The sequence below is a fragment of the Geotrypetes seraphini genome, chromosome 5, assembly GCF_902459505.1.
Source record: "Geotrypetes seraphini chromosome 5, aGeoSer1.1, whole genome shotgun sequence".
Classification (NCBI taxonomy): domain Eukaryota; kingdom Metazoa; phylum Chordata; class Amphibia; order Gymnophiona; family Dermophiidae; genus Geotrypetes; species Geotrypetes seraphini.
The window spans coordinates 41,856,635-41,875,721 of NC_047088.1; the positions used below are offsets into that span (position 1 = coordinate 41,856,635).

A 19,087-nucleotide genomic window follows, 5' to 3' on the forward strand; every position below is an offset into this window, starting at 1 on the left:
GCAAGGCACGTCCTGCTCGGCTCAACACATCACGTGACCTCCGAAAAAGTCCTTTATAGAAGGAATGGAGAGTAAATTCTGGTCTGCTGATCTAAGCGTCCGTGTAGGGCGCAGTGGAATGAGGAGCTTATCAAGGAAGGAAGATTGATGGGAGAGTTTGATTTTGAATGTCAGCATGATATTTTTGTAAGTAATGCGGTGTGTGATGGGCAACCAATGCACTTCTTTCAGAAGAGGGGTGATATGATCATATTTCCCTAACTTGTGTATAAGCTTTATTGCCGTGTTTTGGATTAATTGTAGTCGTCGGAGTTCTTTTTGGAGAATTCCGTTGTAAAGGGAATTGCAATAGTCAAGATGGGAGATAACTAAAGAGTGAATCAAGGTTGTGATTGCATCCGTATCAAGAATGGAAGTAAGGGAACGAATGAGACGAAGTTTGTAAAAACATGTTTTTACCACTGAGCTGATTTGATCGTGAAATGTAAGGACTTTATCTATAATTACTCCCAGTAATTTTATTTTTGTTTCTATTTTTAGGGGGGAGGAATTGATAAGGATCTTTCCTATTATTGTTTCATTGTTTTTGGTTGGAAAAAGTAGACCACATGATTTATCAAGATTAAGAAAAAGTCTATTTACGTAAAGCCAGTCACTTATTTTGTCTAATTTATTGTTGATTTCTTGCATTTCTGAGGTATTTGTAGTATCCACGGGATGGAGAAGTTGAATATCGTCCACGTACATGAAGATTGTGAAACCGATCGATTGGGCTAAAGTAAGGAGAGGTGACAAAAAGATGTTGAATAACAAGGGGGATAGGATAGAACCCTGTGGAACACCGTAAGTTTGAGCTATTGGCGCTGAGGTTTCCTCCTTTGAGTAAACTTTGAAACAACGTTCATTAAAATATGAGGAAAACCATGAGAGGGCTGATCCTGCGAGGCCGCAGTTTTTGAGGCGGCCGATGAGGAGAGAATGGTCAACGATAAATGCTGCGGACAGATCTAGGGAGATGAGAAGAACGGATTTCTGGTGATCAAGATAATAGTATATAGTAGAGGTAAGACCTAGCAATGATAATTCGGTGGAGTGGGAGGAACGAAAGCCAGTTTGATGTGGATGGAGGGCATGAGTTTTGTCGATAAATTCTGCAAGTTGGTTATGAATGATTTTCTCTGTCAATTTTGAAATGAGAGGGAGAATGGCACGGAAATTCGCTGGCAAGGTGGAGTCTAAGTTCAGATTTTTTATTTTAGGGAAAACAAGAGCTGATTTCCAAGCTTTAGGGACGAGACTATCGGAGAGACTTTTAGATACCATTTCCAAGAGAAATGGTCCGAAAAAGGAGAAGAATTTTTTAAGAAGGGAAGGGGGAATACTCTGTCGGATTGTTAGGCGCGTTTACAGATTATAAGATTTGGAGAAGATTAGCTAGAGAAGGGAGTTTAAAGTTAGAACAAGTACTGAATGGTAAATGGATAGTATCGTCACGGACGTCTGGAAGTGAAGAAGGAATAGGAGGTCCTAGGTGGGATCTGATATCCTTGATTTTCTTATCGAAAAAGAGTGCTAGTTCAGTAGTAGACGGATGTGTGGATAGAGGTATAGGTTTCTTGTTTGAATAGGGAGATAGAGATTGAACTATACTGAAGAGGGCTGAGGAGTTGTGGGTTATAGTGATGTACTTAGAATAGTATTCTTTTTTTGCCTGTTAGCAGTTTTGTAATGAGTGGCTTTTTCCTTAAATAGGAGAAGAGAATTGTTTGAACGAGTTTTGTGCCATTTGTGTTCGATGGAGCGGAGCTGACAGTGGAGAAGGATAAGTTTGTCATTGTACCAAAGTTTTTTCTTAGAATCTAATTTTGGTGATTTTTCCTGAGGAGGTGCAAGAAGGTTCATTAAGGATTTTGTTGAGGTGTCCCAGAGGAAGAATTGTTCTTCAATTGGGAGGGTAGTAAAATCTTGTAGTTTCAGTTTGAAGGCATTCTGAATGGCTGGGTGAATTTCTCTGTTCAAAGGCTTTATATACATAAGTTTATTCACATGGATAAATAGTGGGCACTGGGTATTCTGTATTTTCAAAATTCATAAGAACATAAGCAATGCCTCTGCTGGGTCAGACCTGAGGTCCATCATGCCCAGCAGTCCGCTCATGCGGCGGCCCAACAGGTCCAGGACCTGTGCAGTAATCCTCTATTTATACCCTTCTATCCCCTTTTCCATGGAGAAAGCAACCACAGAAAACCAGATGCAAATTTCCATAGGAACGTATATCTAAGGCAATTTTCAGAGACAAAGGTCTTTCCCTTTCAGAACTGAAAATTTTAAAGAAAAGACAAATTGTACAACCACCCCAATGACATCTATCCCTGTATGTAACCCTTGATGGATTTTTCCCTCATGAACCCCCTTGATTGCAGCTCCCCTCCAAGGGTCTGTCTCCCAAAGCAGCCCCTCCCATAGCAACCCACACATAAGAGCAAGTGTCCACCACATAGTGCCCTTCCCTAAAGTCAACCACCCTACTGTGGTGAAAATAACCTCAGGCAGGTGCCTCTACTGCAGCCCCCGATGCCATCCTCGGCCTTACCAGAGGTCCCTCCGTTTAATGGGGAAGGAGCAATGCCTTCTCACCCCTGCTGTAATGCTCCTCTAAACAATAATGGCCACTGAGACCTTTAGTTATAATATCAAGACAAGGGGAGGGCACCTGGTAGAAAATACATGTCCATATTTGTGGGGGTATTGATATGGGTGGGCTGAAGATCCCTCCACATCTTCTATTTTTTTTTTCTTCTTCAATTTTACAGTTTACAAGTATAACACTTGATGAAGAAAATAGATTTTACAATGAAAAATCCTTGCAAATACAGTATATATATAGCTAAACATATAGCAAGTATCTATTATTTAAACCCCAAAATTAAGAAATAATAATAAAGCAGAAGAGAACAAGATTACATCAAAATTAGGGGAATCAAAAGAAAATATATAGGAAAATTCTTAATTAGACTTAGGTGGGGCTCCAATTTTCTTCCACATCACTCAATTTAACACATCTAAAGGAGTAGATATAGCTATAGGAACTGGAAACTTCTTGACTCTAGGAAATTCTTTAAATGTTCTGGGTCAAGAAAAATATGTTTTTTCTGAAATCTTTATAATATATTTACATGGAAATTGCAGGAAAAAAAAGTCCTTTAGAGAGCCAAAACTTGAGATTTAAAAGCTAAAAAAACCTTTTCTTCTCAATTATGTGGCTCTACAGAGGCCAGGAAAAATCATAACAGACTGTCTCAGAAACTTAATATCCTTGAAATGAAAGTACAGACGAAGAATCCAATTTCTATCATATTCCAGGGCAAAAGTAGCAATAAAGTCACCACAGATCCAGAGTCTTCAAAGAAGCCAGTAAGGTCAAAACTGACTCCCTCCCTTTGTCCCTTAGCTGTTTGTACTATTGGACTTCCTAAATTAACATAGAAAGCTTTGGAAATTAGTGGTATCGTCTCAGTTGGAATCTGTACATTTTGCTTTAAATAGATGGCAAAATTGGAGACTGTGGGAAATTTAAAAACCTCATATTCAATCTGTGTTCATAATTTTCCAACATTTTCAATTTCTGGTGGATATTCATATTATCTTTCACCAAAGCTAATTGAGTAGATTGCATTTTCTCAACAGTCCTTTTCATATCTTGAGCCCATCTCTCCAACTTAGTGACTAAATCTTCACACTGCTTCACATTAGATTGTACTAGTTCTGGAATTTATAAAACACTGTCTATACAATTAGTCAATGAAATTGCCAGAACATTTACAGTGTCCCATACCTCTTCAACTGTTATCCTCTCTGGTCTCTTCTTCAAATTGGGAAGTATATTATCTACAACTACGGGATTCTTGGCAGTCTCGGCTTGTCCTTCAAGGTCTAAAAGACCCTCAGCTGTTCCACCCTTAGGTCCACCAATCTGTTCCCTCATTGAGTATCCCATCTCCTCGTGGAAAGTGTTGAACAGCGTCCTGGCTACAAAGTGAGAACCGGCAGCATCTTTGGCATCCAAGGTCTCACTCTCCAACTGCTCATACCACATCTGGGTTGAGAGCGTTTTGCGGTCTTCGGGGCTTAGCAGTATTTTAGGATATTTGGTATCCGGGACTTAGCGGTATTTAGGTCTTGCGGTATTTGGGACTTAGCATGGTATCAGAAATGCTCAGAGCCAAGTCCCCTACAGCATGCACATTCTCCTGAATATTCCTCCCCGCCTGTGGAAGAAGGAAGCCTTCCAAGGTCCGCTGAGTTAATCCCAGAGAGGAAGCTGGTTCAGCCAGGTAAGAATGTGGCTTCCCTTTTTGCATCACCATGGTGTTACTATTGGCGGTACAGTGGACCAAATGGAGCGCCTTCTTGCACATCTGTTCAAGTCACCATCTTGATCTCCTCCACTGCTGTATTACTTATCACCTACCACCTGACAATAAGAGGCACATTAGATAGTGGTCACAACCTAATTAAACGGATCCATAGCAGGACCAACATCAGGAGTGGGTGTCAGGGTTACATGTTAGGAGGGATCCACTGGTACGTGGTAGCCATCTGGAGGCTGTCATTGGAGGTTTGTGAGAGAGCAGCGGAGGGAATTGTGCAATTTTCTCCAAATGCAGCTTTCTATCATTTCTGCTTTCTCTAGACATGGAGTGACTTTGACATACAGCCCTATACCTATTTTGTAAAAGGTTCTACATTTGGGAGAGCCTCTTGAAAAATAGTACAAGAATTCCCCATATCCCGGCTTGGAGGTGTGAATTCCCCTCTCTACAATCTCTCTAAAATCAGCCTCAAAATGTAGCTGCCAACGTAGAATGTATTAAAAGAATTGTAGCCTTCCAGTCAGAATCTGGAATGAAATATTAATCCAAATATTTCTTTCATATATATGCTTACTTTGCACTTTCGTTAGAGAGGTTCAGTCTGATGACAGTTCTCCTCCACAGGTTTTATTTTTTCAAAATGCGTAGTTGAGCTTACCAATATCTGGTGGCCAATCTATTCATCTTATTTTTGCATGTCTGTTGAGCTGTCTCAGTGGCATTTGTCTGTGGCCAGTCATAATACTTTTGTTCTGAAACTGTTGTACTCTGAGGACAAAATTCTGGATCTAAAATGGAGATATTGAAAAGAGGACGTTCAAAAAAATTTCAATTAAAAAGCTCATTAATATAAGCTGTTACATAACCCCCTGATGTTAGAAAATTATGCGTCCAAATTTGCACGGGCAAGTTATACAGTAAGGTCAGTTGCACATATAACTTAACCCCCCTTTTACAAAACCACGATAATGTTTTTTAGCGCAGGCCGGCACACTGAATTCTCTGTGCTGCTTCCTTTTGGAGGAGTACTGTATCATAAAACCTAATATGAGGCATAAAATCCAGCTTCCTACAAAAGTCCCAAATATAAATAAAATCACTAAAATCACTAATTGACAACTATAAGGTGTATGGGGACGGACTCAAAGATCTTAATATGTATACTTTGGAGGATAGGCAGGAGAAGGGAGATATGATAGAGGCATTTAAATACCTACGTGGCATAAATGTGCATAAGGCAAGTCTCTTTTATTTGAGAGGAAGCTCTGGAATGAGAGGGTATAAGATGAAGTTAAGAAGTGATAGGCTCAAGAGTAATTTAAGGAAATATTTTTTTACAGAAAGGGTGGTAGATGTGTGGAGTAGTTTCCTGGTAGAGGTGGTGGAGACAAAAACTATGTCTGAATTCAAGAAAGCGTGGGACAGGCACGTGGGATCTCTTAAGGAGAGGAGGAGATAGTGGATGCTGCGGATGGGCAGACTGGATGGGCCATTTGGCTTTAATCTGCCTTCATGTTTCTATGTTTCATATTTTAAGAGGCTTCTGTAATTTTAAAAAACCCTGCAAGGGTCTACTCAGATCTAGTACAACTCTCTTAGTATACAGTAACCAGGACCACATTTTTTATTTGCTATACTCAAGGGGTGCCTGCTCATTCATGTGGATGGAATGTCATCTCCCTGTGGTGGAGAGACAAGAAAGTGTGTAGCTTTGGAGGAGTGTTGTTGAGCCTCTGTTCAGATTTTTGGATCTTTGCACTCAGACAGAAGAGCGGAGGAGGGTATAAAGTCAGGCCGACCACTTCCCAGATCATCTGGGGAAGTTTAGGGGATTTTTGGAGGCTTCTGACATGTAGGGGAATTATAAAGGGAATTGTTTAAATGAAATTGGGTTCAAGAGAGTAGAAATCAGAGGCCCTGCTATAGTTGTGATTCAGCACATGCATGAGAGGGGAAATGAAAGGACAGTTGGACCTGCATTAAATTTTATTTGGGTGGTGAGGGAGGACTTAGCAGGCTATGTTTGAGCAAATAGTCTAAGCCCCCCCCCCTATACAAGGTGACTAAGTTTAAGATAGTTTTCAGTGATATTCCAGCCAGCTACAACTGGATGAAAATCAGCTTAACTTAGCTGGTCAAAATTTGACCTGCTAAGTTAAGCAGTCAGACCTTTTTTTTTGGGAAATTGGGCCCAATAGAACTTAGGTCTTTCAGGAAATCACTACAACAAAAAAGCGGTATATCAAATCCCATTAACCTTATATTCTTTTTCTAAATTTTGATACTAAGTAGGTAACATTCAGAATAGTGGCATGGCCAGACACCCAATTTGGGGGCTGGTCTGAGCTCAAAGTGGGTAGGCACAACCTTGCCTCCTCCGCCTAGCCCAGCAACCTTCCTCCTTTCAGGTGATCAGGAGAGTCACTTAACTCCACTCCCCTGACCCCCCCCCCCAAATACCTTTAAATCCTTTAGTTCTTTACTACCAGCAAACAACAGCACATTCCCCTTGCTCATGCTGGCCCAAGCCTTCCCTCTGACATGACTTCCTATCCTCAGGAAGACTAAAATTCTGTTGGCCCCAATTTCCCCCCTACCCCAGATCTCATGGAGTGAGAGATGCCAGGAATCTTCAACTAGCAGGGCTTCAGGATCCCTGCCAGTGACATCACTGCTGTGCTACTGCTGGGTGGGCCTGAGTCCAAAGTAGATGGGCCTGTGCCCATCTAGGCCCACCCATGGTGATATAACTGATTCAGAAACATGTGGAAGAAACATGTTACCTAGATGTGTCACATTTATGGATTGTAGAATTATACTGGATGGATCCACCTTATAGCTTGTTCTATTCAATAGTTGTTCTATTCTTGTAATTAATTTGTCTTCTGTTTCACTGGAATGTGCCTGTACAACCACTTTAGATCTGGAACAAATAATATGGTACGAAACTAGCATGAGAACATATGGACATGAAGAAATGCCTACTTTTCTTTATTTAATACTAGCACAAATGGCTGAAACCATATAAATTCAAAGGCATAATCACTTCCAACAGCCTTACAGCATACGCAACCGGATGTTAGAATGTACACATGCAAATGATAGAATTCTATACTCACATACTCACACTCCATCCATGCACTCACTCACTGGCAAAGTACTTGCCATCAAATAATGGCATATACATTTCTATTAGTCAGTATTCTATAAGGGTTCATTTACATAGATAAGTGACCTCTTGCACTCTAATAATAGCATTTAAACTTGAACTTTCATACAGAAACTACTAGCAAGAAAATGTTTCTTTTCTGAAGCCTTAGAACTGGCTTTGCTTACATTTGCCTTAGAACTGAAGAGCCTCTCCAACTCAACTCCTTGTTACTCTCCCAGAATTCACAGGGCTGCTATAAGAGTATTGGGCACCCTGGTTGAACCTTCAGCCTTATATCCTCTCCCCCCAATTAAATTTTCCAGACCCTAACCAATTATCTCCCCCTCCAAGATTGTAATAAAAATTCTGCAATGTTGAGCATCCTGCAACAGTGCAATAAAAACGCATGCTTAAACCCAAACTTATAATATTAAATTTTGCTTTGCAAGTAAAGGTAGACATTGATAATTCGTTGAGTCTGTGCGATTGTCAGGACTTACAATTTTGTTTTGACTATGGCTGCTGTAACAGCCAGGCACGACCAGTAATAGTGCAGAAAAGTGCTTTATTGGCTTTAAACCAAATACTCCATGAATCCTGTTGCTTCACAGGATCAGGCACACAGAAACAAACAGTCTCTTGATTTGACAAACAAACGTCCTGAGCTGAGCCTGGAGCTGGTACTGCCATGCCCCATTCCACCCAAAGCCCGACCCCATTCTGCCCACGCCCATACCCTACCTTGGCCCCACAGACCTCATCTCTTCAGGAGGGTCTCTGCGCCCGCGTGGATGTGATGCGATGATGTCACATGCATGCGCGCATGTGTGTGACATCATCATGTCACATCCACACACGTACAGAGACCCTCTAGATGCCGCCCTGAGCTCAATGCTTTTCAAATACCTGGACAAACTGCCGGGTTTTAAAAACCCATCTGGACACTCGGACAGTTCTCTAAAATGGAAACATGTCCAGGTAAATCTGGACATCTGGTATCCCTACCGAAACACAGACTGCAAAAAGTCTTCTAAACAGGTAGCAAGGTCTAGTCCTAGCCAGACCTTTGAACAGGGCTCATGTGTAGTTAGTACAAAGAATTGGCTTGCCTCAGCCAAGCAGAGTGTCCAGATGTTAAAGTCAAGGAGTATGCTGGGGCTAATTCTTTCTCCTACTCCCCTGGGCCTCTCTAACCTTGTTCTGGCCCTGCCTTATATACTTCCTGGAAGCTGCTTCCCTGACTCCTCCTGCCCATGTCACTTCCTCCTAAGGAGGAGCTGCCTATGTTAAGGTAGTTCTGACAATGTGAGGGAGTATCCAGCAGGGGAAGTGGTAGTATCCTATAGACTCTCTCATACTAGTTTTTACTGCCTTCTAAGAACTTGCTGCCCTAGGCAACTGCCTTGTGTTACCTAATAATAATAATAATAATAACTTTATTCTTTTATACCACCATAACCAAAAGTTCTAGGCGGTTTTCAATAAAAAGAGCTGGACAATCAGCGAAATACAATAATACAGTAAAAAATACAAATATTTGTAAAACAGAATTTCAATAATAAAACTCTCATTAAGTAATAAACTTATTGAACAAAGTGGTCTTAATTAATTTCCGAAAACAGCAATAGGATAACATAACCTGCTGAATACATTTGCCTAACCAAGATTGTTGCCTACCAGCTTGAAATGCTAGGGTCCTATCTAAGAAGGCTAGACCAGCCCATTTTATACTTATAGGGTTCTTTGCCCACCAGCCCTGTTTATACTTACAGGAGTCTTCTCCCACCAGCCTTGTTTGTACCTACAGGAGTCTTCTTCTACCTTCTTCAAACAGAACATTTCTTGGCTCAATTCAGGGGCTTATACTGAACCATGCTATGTCTCTAAATAGATAAAACAATGGCCCTGATATTGAGACTGTGGGAGGCAGCCCAGCTACCTCCCGTGGTCTGCAGTGATCCTAGATGTTCAATGCTGAATCCTAGATGTTCAATGCCTGTTTAAGAATACTTGGAGCTGTATCCAGCCACCAACACTGAATATCTGGATCAATGTTTGCTGCCTTGAACTTAGTCAGCCAAACTGATATTCATCAGCTGGCTGGCTACGGCAAAGCGGCAAAAGATAGAACTGCTTTTTAGGCGGGTCTGTTTAGCTGCTAGCCTTAGCCAGCCAGCCGATGAATATTGGCGGTGACTGATTATGTCACTGACTAATCCAGCACACCAGATATTCAGCGATTGGCAGATAGCTGGCTAAGCAGTGCCAGGAGCCAATCGTACCACTACATATCAGGGGGCATGTATTAAGTAAAACTGAGAGTGTTACAAATAATTGTATACTGGCTTCACACATTGCTGTTTAAGAATACTTGGATAACTGTGACTCGGGTTAGATTCTATCTCATAAGAAAACAGTAACTTAATATTTATAAATTGTATGTTAATAAGGAAGCTAAAAGGCTAGTTTAAAAAGTAATCTTTACGACTGGTTCTTACCTGATATTAACAATGGAATACTTCTTTATTTCACTCTGCTTATATAAAAAAAACAAACCACAGAAAATACGCAATAAGAATTCTATTTCAAAACCTACCCAGAACTACTAAGTATTTATTTATTTATTTTACAAATTTCTATACTGTTTTTATCCAAAACGGTTCACAAGGGGTTACATACATACATAAAATGTTAAAAGTCCTTACAAAATAAGTAAATGTAATAACATGACTTTTGTGTCTAGTGAGACCCCATTTTTACTGCTGTGTACAATTCTGGAGACTGTATCTTCAAAAAAAATATAAACAAAATGGAATCGGTCCAAGGGATGGCTACTAAATTGGTCAGTGATCTTCATCATAAAGGGCTCCTTTTACAAAGGCACGTTAGCGGTTTAACGCGCGTAATAGCATGCGCTAAACCACCTGCCGTGCTAGATGCTACCGCCTCCTCTTGAGCAGGCGGTAGTTTTCCAGCTAACGTGGAGGTTAGCGCATGATTAAAAGTCACACACGATAAAGCCGCTAACGCGGCTTCATAAAAGGATCCCAAAGTATATGGAGACAGACTTAAAGGAAAGGAGAGATATGATAAAGACACTCAAATACCTCTGTACCATAAATGCACATGAGGTGAGTCTTTTTCAATTGAAAAAACGCTTTGGAGCAAGGGGCATAATATGAAGGTAAAAGGGGAAAGATACCCTATTTCCTCAAAAATAAGACCTAGCATGAGTTTTAAAGATGCTCCTAATATAATCCCTACCCCAAAAATAAGCCCTAGTTAAGATCAACCCTTGAAGGCCCCCCCCCCCCCGAATGTCCCCGACACACCCGACTCCATCCCTGACACTAGTGCTGCACGAGTCAGCGACCCTCACCCCGGTGAGATCTGACATACCTTCGCTCCAAGGCCTCCTAAAGCAGTGGCGGCAGCAGCAGCACTCTGAGCGGACTGCTTCGTGGTCTTTCTTGCTGGGGTTTTCCCTCTGCAGAGTCACAGTGGGAAGGTCAGTAGGGTTCTGTTGTACTGGGGGATGGGAGGGAGGGATAGAAATATGCTGCAGAGGGAAGGCCTGGCCCTGGCGGGGAAGACCGCGAAGCAGTCTGTTCAGAGTGCTGCCGCTGCTGCTGTTTTTGGAGGCCTTGGAGCGGAGGTATGTCAGTCTCACAGTGAGAGAGTCGGTGGAGTTATGCTGCACAGGGGGATGGGAAGGAGGGATAGAAAGATGTTGCAAAAGGGGATGGGTGAGAGGGGAGGAAAGATGCTGCACATGGGGGGGGGGGAGAAAGGAAAGAGAAAGAATTGGGGTGGAGGAGAGGAAGGGAGAGATGATTGTTGTACATGAAAAAAAAATAAGACAACCCCCGAAAATAAGTCCTAGTGCATTTTTTAGACCCAAAATTAATATAAGACACTGCCTTATTTTCGGGGAAGCACGGTACTGAAATAATGAGATGCAATATTTCTTTATGGAAAGAGTGGTGAGTGCATAGAACAGCCTCCTGGTGGATTTGCAAATTTTATCATATCACTTGTTCCTTTTTCCAGATCACTAATGAATAAGTTTAATAAAGCTGGTCCTGGTGCACTCTACCTCACTCTCTGTTGAAAGAATTGATCATTTTTACCAGTTCCCAGTACTCCACTGTCTCCTATCCTGTAACTTTGTCATTTCCTGAAGAGTCTCATTATCAATATGCTTCTGAAAATCCAATAATGCAATACATAATCACCAAGCCAACCTTATCAACATGTTCATGAACTTTGCTTCCTTTGCTAAGCCCACACTGATATATACCTCAGTGGCATAAAAGCACAGGTGAGTCTCCTTTTGAGAGGAAGCTCTGAGATGAGGGGAGGCATAGGATGAAAATGAAAGGGGACAGGCTTAGTATTCAGGAGAGAAAGAATCCTGACCAGAACTGTCTATTGTATGTTAAAATGTACAGCGCTGTGGAAGCCTTTCAGTGCTTTAGAAATGATAGATAGTAGCAGGAACTGTATCCAGTGTACCTGTACATAAGCTTTCAGCTCTTCAGTTCTCCACATTTTCTGGCTGTCACTGCATAAAGAAATACATGGTATTGTAAATAAAATGAGCAGATGAAAAAGGAGAAAGTGTGACATTCTAGCTAGCCTCAGCCAAGCTGCTCCCCTCCCTGAACCTTTTTGAAAGCTGCCAACTACCCCCAAGTTTCCAAGTTTATTATTTCTTTGATATACTGTCCATCAAAATTTATCTAGTTTACAGTTAATTAAAAAAAAAAAAAAAATATATATATATATATATATATATTTAATTCTTTATTGTTTTCATTCCAAAATAATGCAATAAAATGTATAGAAATATATATATTAAACTATAGAATTGCATTTTTATCCAACATAAAGTACATCAAAACTATTATCCCCCCCACCCCAGTATAAGAAGAATTCAAATCTAATAATTTAGCGAAAAACCTATTGAACTTATTAATCAGTGATAATAACAAAATACAATACCCCTCCACCCACTCACCCTCCCTGGATATGTAACTCAAGTGAACAATCAGAAAAATAGTCCGGCTAATCAACTTTAATAAAATTTACCAATGGACTCCAAGTTGATTTAAAAGTCCTGTTCTTACCCATAAGTTCTGAGATCATTCTCTCGTATTTGTAACATAAGCATACAGACTCCCACCAAAAATGAAAATTAAGCCGATCCCAACTTTTCCAATTTTTGGTTACCATTTGCATGGCTATCCCAGTCATGATACCAAATAATTAATTTTTATATTTATCCAAAGGAGGCTTGGATCGAGGATCGAGTCGGTTCAGCGAACGGCCACCAGGATGGTCTTGGGGCTCAAGGATCTCACGTATGAAGAAAGATTTAAAAAATTGTGGCTGTACTCACTTGAGGAAAGAAGAGAACGGGGAGATATGATTGAAACGTATAAGTACATCACGGGACGCATCGAGTCAGAAGATGATATCTTCTGGCTCATGGGACCCTCGACCACCAGAGGGCATCTGCTGAAAATCAGGGGAGGGAAGTTTCATGGCGACTCCAGGAAGTACTTCTTCACCGAAAGAGTAATGGATCATTGGAACAGACTCCCACTCCAGGTGATAAAGGTCAGCAGCGTGACGGATTTTAAGAGAAAATGGGATACTCACGTGGGATCTTTAAGGGAGTAAATTCAGGGGAGGGGATAATTGGAATGGGCAGACTTGGTGGGCTATAGCCCTTTTCTGCTGCTTTTTTCTATGTTTCTATGTTTCTAAAGGGCCACAAATGACCGCCTCATATGACAATGGAATAAAAGATTCCAAAACCAAATTTATTTGTCCCCATATTGATCTCCAAAAGCTGAATATCAATTTAAAAACAAAAGGAAAAAAAAAATCCATCACAAAATAATTAAGGGCTCCTTTTACAAATGTGCATTAGGGCCTTAACGTGCGTAATAGCGCATGCTAAAATGCTGCACGCGCTAGCCACTACCGCCTCCTCTTGAGCAGGTGGTAGTTTTTCAGGTAGCGTGCGCTATAGCGTGTACTAATCCGGTACGTGCGCTAAAAATGCTAGCACACCTTTGTAAAAGGAGCCCTAAGTGAGGGGGATGGGGGAGATTAAATATCTTACTTAAGACTGACATGACAAGGGAGGAAGGTGCAAGAGGTGGCAAAAAATACATTGAGATTAAAAAAATATATAAATGAAGGAGAGGGGTGGATAGAACATTAGGGGTTAGTTTTCCTCAAGAGAGGCGTTTATAGTTGAGAACCTGAGATGAATATTATTTCAGGGAAAGAAAAAAGGGATCCTATATTAGGTATCATAGGCATCCTTGAATAAGAAAGTTTTGAGATCTGTCTTGAATAATGTGAGAGAAGACTCCTGCTTTATATGCAGGGGAAGAGTGTTCCAGAGTGTGGGCGCCATGACTGAGAAGATGGACTTTCTGGTGGTGTCATAGAAGATTTCACGAATGGAGGGGAACAACGAGCAGGTCTTGATAATTTGAGCGTAGTGTACGAGTCAAAGCATAAGGGATTAAATATTTCTCCATAAAGGTCAGTTTTGAAAGTGGGAGATGCCCCCCTCAACCACCCCCACCACCACTACTGTATAGTGCTACTAAAAATTCACAGAGAGGGGGCAAATCTGTACAGTTAAGCAGTTTTTAATATCCGCACCCTTAGTCTTTCTCATGGGAGGATTTTCATATTATACCCAGCGCTCAAAGGCTTTTGTGCTCTATGTTACAGTTTTGATATTTTTGGTTGACAAACTGAACTTTCTCACACTCATATAATTTGGTCACAAGCATATGAGTTTCCAGCTTCCCTTGAAGTCTTTAAACCAGAAAAATCTTGTGGAACTCGTTGAGGGTAGGCAATGATGTGCATTTCAGTCACCTGAGAATAATGCGAATTATTCCATCTAGCAATCAGCATGAAACTAAAATATAAATACTACATCTATTAACCATTTTAGTTGTGGTATAGACACTTCTATTTCATTTTCTGGAATGTTTTCTGATATAAAGTGATTTTCATAAAAAAATATTCTGTTCTCATCTTTTACACCTGTGAAAGGTAATTAAATAGCACCTAGGAAGGAAAGGTATCTAGGTGTACATACGTTATACCTAATTTATAAAGATACCATATACACCATTTATTTATTTGAAAAAATTTATTAAACCGCTTTATCTTATAACTCTAGGCAGTTTCCAAAAATAACATACATATTAGAAACGTGCTGTATATTAAAGCAATATAGTTACCACCAAAAAAAAAAAACCCAATACAAACAGTAAAATAAATAAGCAAGCAGCAATCATAAAAGCCTATTTCATAACAGCAATTGCAGTGAGTAAAAAAAAATCCTACTTATCAGCAAAAGCCTGGGTAAACACGTATGCTTTAAATTGCCTATAGGAGCAATTCGCTTAAACCCTGAGTGTGCCTGATCCCACTGCAAGTGTAGAATACTAGGGCAAGTCCTAAGGCTCATGCCCATAACTAATAGTATTCTATTACCCATGCATGACTTACCCATGCTCCTCCCAGGAACATACCCCCCTTGCAGCTGCATGCTAATTAACATCAATTATGGGCAGTAATTTGTTGTTAATGCCAATTAGTAGCTAATTATCAAATAAAGTTACACACACAACTGAAACTATCCTATAACTTGCACATGGAACATTGTGCGCTAACCTCTGGATTCTACATATTGCGCAGAAAGTTGTACGCCAAATTCTGAGCATGGCACCTAAGGTTCACGCACAACTGAATAGATTTATGATCCCTTAGCTAGCAATAATTGGATGCTTATAACCAATTATTGCAGTTAATTGGCTTTGACTGGCATTTTCATGTGTATCTTGCTGAGCGTTATATTTTAAGATCCACGCAAAACCTTTAGAGCATGTATCTGAAAACGGGATGTGACCAGGGGCATGTTCCAGGCATTCTCAAAGTTATACACAGAATTACGCCAATCCACACCTATGTTAGCTGCTTTTAGCAGGTGGAAGTCCCACACCCAACAGTTAGGCACAGATCCATGCCTAAGTGCAATTCTATACAGTGCATGCACCCTTTATAGAATCGTGCTTAGTGCCGATTTTGGGGGGGCATGGAATTTTGAGCATCATTTACTAAATTTCCTCCTAAGCGTAAAACTATGCCTGCGAGTTTATTAAGGGGATAGCAGTTCCTGCTGTATGGATAAATCCCTTTGAATATCTCTGGCTCTTTGGATTTTTGACCTTGTTCAGCTGCACGATTTTTTTGATGCCAAGATGACTCTGGTATTGTGTTTATGTCCTGACACAGAAGCAACTTACAGCATGAATGTAATTCTCCACTTTTTCCTTTATTCATTTTTTTTTTCTTAATGGATTAGAATATCACTTACAGTCCCCTTTTACCTCTTTTTACTCTCATTGAATTAGAGGTATATAGAACATATCAATATAACATACCTGTAGTATGTATTGGCTTCCTATTGATTTATTTGTTCTAATTTTTTTTTATAGATACAATAGTATGTTCTGTTTCTGTTCAAGATTACTCTTTTAAGTTATTTTTGTAAACCACATTAATATAAAGGAAAAAGAAACAAAAGTTCATAGATGGCCCAGGGCGAAACCTAATCTGACTCAGCCTGGCCATAAAATCTGCAGCCATCTGGTTGCCTGGCACCATTACTAACTTTAGAGCTTCTCCCTCCCTCATTGGTGAATGATTCAGTGTTAATTAAAACTGTAAATGAAGGCTGTGAGCTTTATGAAATCTGCCAAAATAGGTTAAAATCCATGGCAATGAAGGAAACTACTCATAAACTGGAAGAGTAACTGGATTAAACATGTGTTGATGCTTTCCATAAGAACAATTATTGTACATGAATTCTATACAGACCTTTCCTTCCCTCTCATCTCCATTTTTCTGGAATACTCTCTCTAATACATAGAGCACTTAAGCAAGGTCCTACTTTTCTGCCCCTACTGACTTAAACAAATGAGACTATGCAATGAGACTCTACACACAGCCCTGTATCCATCAGCTTCCTCGTAGGCTGTCCCTGTCTTCTTGCTGTCACTCCTTTCCAATCCCCAGATCAAGTACAAGGGTAGTGGGTGCTCAAGGCTACCCTTCAGTCCTACTCCCCCATTAACTTTCATGCGCTTAGCCTGCAGCTTCTCCCCCCCCCCCTCCACACACACACACACACACAAAATTTTGATAATTGAAGTCAACAATCATGATCAGCATACAAACATCCTACAAAATGGCATTGTTTTTTTTATTTTATGTCAATAATATGCTGTTCTTCACACAGAAGGAATTGTGTGCTTCTAGTTTTAATAGTTTGGCCAATGCTATTTCAGTTGCTGTAGTATGTTCAAGTTATGAGAACAAATAAATCAAGTTATGAGAACAAATAAATCAACAGGAAGCCAATACATACTACAGGTATGTTATACTGATATGTTCTATATACCTCTAATTGGATGAGAGGGAAAAGGGGACTGTAAGTGATATTCTAATCCATTAAGAAGACCATGAATAAAGGAAAAAGTGGAGAATTACATTCATGAAGTGACGTATGGCTTCCTCTTTAAAAACTACGAGGAGCGGGTCTGGAGGCCCTATATCTATCTTTGTCTCCTAGAATTCGGAGTTCGATTCTTAATACTCTGAGGCTTTGAGCTGCTCTGAGCGGTGGGCGTGGGGGCTCGGGAGTGCCCCTCCCTGGATATGGACTTCCTTTCTTCCTATTTTTTATTTTTGAGGGGGTTGGGGAGGGGGGAAGCCTTACATTTGTTCTCAGGGCTCATCAGAGTACAGGGCTCTGTTTGTATGGTATCTTGGTATATACTGTCTAGGCCTTTCCAATGGTGAAGGCTTGAAGTTTTGTCTGTTATTAGCCTTGCATAGTGTTGCTTTCCCCCCTTTCCGTTCCCTTGTTTTTTTGGGGAGGGGGTTTGGGGGGGGATTTGGTTTGGGTTGAGGGGTGGGCTGGGGAGGGAGTTGGGAGTGAGGGGGAGAGTTGGGGGAGTTGTTGTATATTCTCTACACCATCTGTACCTTTCTTGTGTCTTCTCTGTTCCGTCAATGCTGATTTCCAGTACCATATCTGTATTTCATTTATGCGATTCTGGACAATTTTCCTGACATATGTTCTCGCTTTCCCTGTTTTTCCTGACCTGTATATGTTTTCTGCTGCTCCTGGATGTTATTATTGAAAATTTAATAAACAGTTTGAACTAAAAACTATGAGGAGGTCGGCGTCCCTTTGTCAGCTGGTCTGTCTGCTGAGTTGGGCTCAGTTTGGTTGCTCCATGCAGTTGGAGTCGTTGTAAAGTATTTATTAAGTATTATAAGTGTTTTGAGTTAAGTTATAGAGAAAATGATGATATTGTTTTAGCGAGGTGGTTGATTGTTGTTTTATTTTGAGTTTGTTTTGTGTTTTAGAATTTCCCCTCCTGAGGAAGCATTCTGTCGCGAAACTCGAGTCGGGGGGAAGACTTGTGTTTCATGACTTCATGAGTTTTTATTGGTTTGCACTGGTGCTAATGCACATAAGACTGCCTGTTTCGTGACCAGCCCACTTTAACCACCACCAGCAGATAAGTAAACGTGTTTATTTCTAGTTCTGCTATATAAAAATGATCTAGATTATGGTGATGCAGACATCGTTGGTGCTATGATGGTCTGATGGCAGCCTATGTTTGGTTCACTTCATTTGAACATAAAACAGGTTGTGGGTCTGAGCACTAATCTAAGTATTGCTGTGTAGAAATATATGGCTGTGATATATTTTTATCTACATTGAGAATCACAGATAAATATTAGTTTGCTCCCTTGATATATATATATCAAGTTATATAGTATACAAGTTATGAGATGGTCATCTTTTTAATGCAGATATCTCATGGCCAGAAGCTCTGACTGTAGATGGTAATCTTTTTACCAGTTAGGTCATAAGTACCTAGACATACTATTAGACTCTTGTTTGACTTGCAAGTCTCAAATTTTGCATCTTCTGCATACTTCCTTTTTAAGGTTTTATATGTTGCAGCTGATGAAACTTTGTCTTCCTGCAATTGACTTTAGGAAGAATATATGGATCCAAGATGGCCGAAGGTTTGTTGGGCTGAGTTGAATGCAGTGGGAGCTCATCTGAACAAGTGCTGCAAACTCCTTTGGGGAATTTTTTTCTTTATTCCATTATGCCGAAGAGAAGAGGTCGTAGCGCTGCTGGAGTCTCGCGGCGCTCTAATGCCTCCTCCTTCGGCAATATCGAACAGCTCCTGCACCGTATTCAGGCTGTCCCGGTCGCGGCAGCATCGGTACTCCCATTGGAGGCACCTCAGAGTGGCGAGACTGAGGCGACTTCCTTGGGACTGGAAACATCATGGAGTCCGGCATAATGGGCACCTCCCCCACCTCCTCGGACTGCTAGCTCCCCACGAGTGGAGGAGCTGCCAGTGGAGGCCAGGAAGATCACAGAGGGCAGCAGAGAAATGGACTCTCTGGATTTCCAGGAGAGCCCGGG

The 19,087-nt window shown here is 40.8% G+C and overlaps 1 protein-coding gene across 1 annotated transcript in view; it reads right to left on the minus strand.

Annotated features, from left to right (window-relative positions):
• ADGRG4 (adhesion G protein-coupled receptor G4) overlaps positions 1-19,087 on the minus strand; it is a 109,274-nt gene that overhangs the window by 80,386 nt on the left and 9,801 nt on the right. The window contains exons 4-7 of the mRNA XM_033946863.1: positions 12,040-12,088; positions 10,023-10,057; positions 7,157-7,296; positions 5,032-5,161 (exon numbers count right to left, since the gene is read on the minus strand). Coding sequence (XP_033802754.1) covers positions 5,032-5,161; positions 7,157-7,296; positions 10,023-10,057; positions 12,040-12,088 — 354 coding nt within the window. The remainder of the gene's footprint in view (positions 1-5,031; positions 5,162-7,156; positions 7,297-10,022; positions 10,058-12,039; positions 12,089-19,087) is intronic.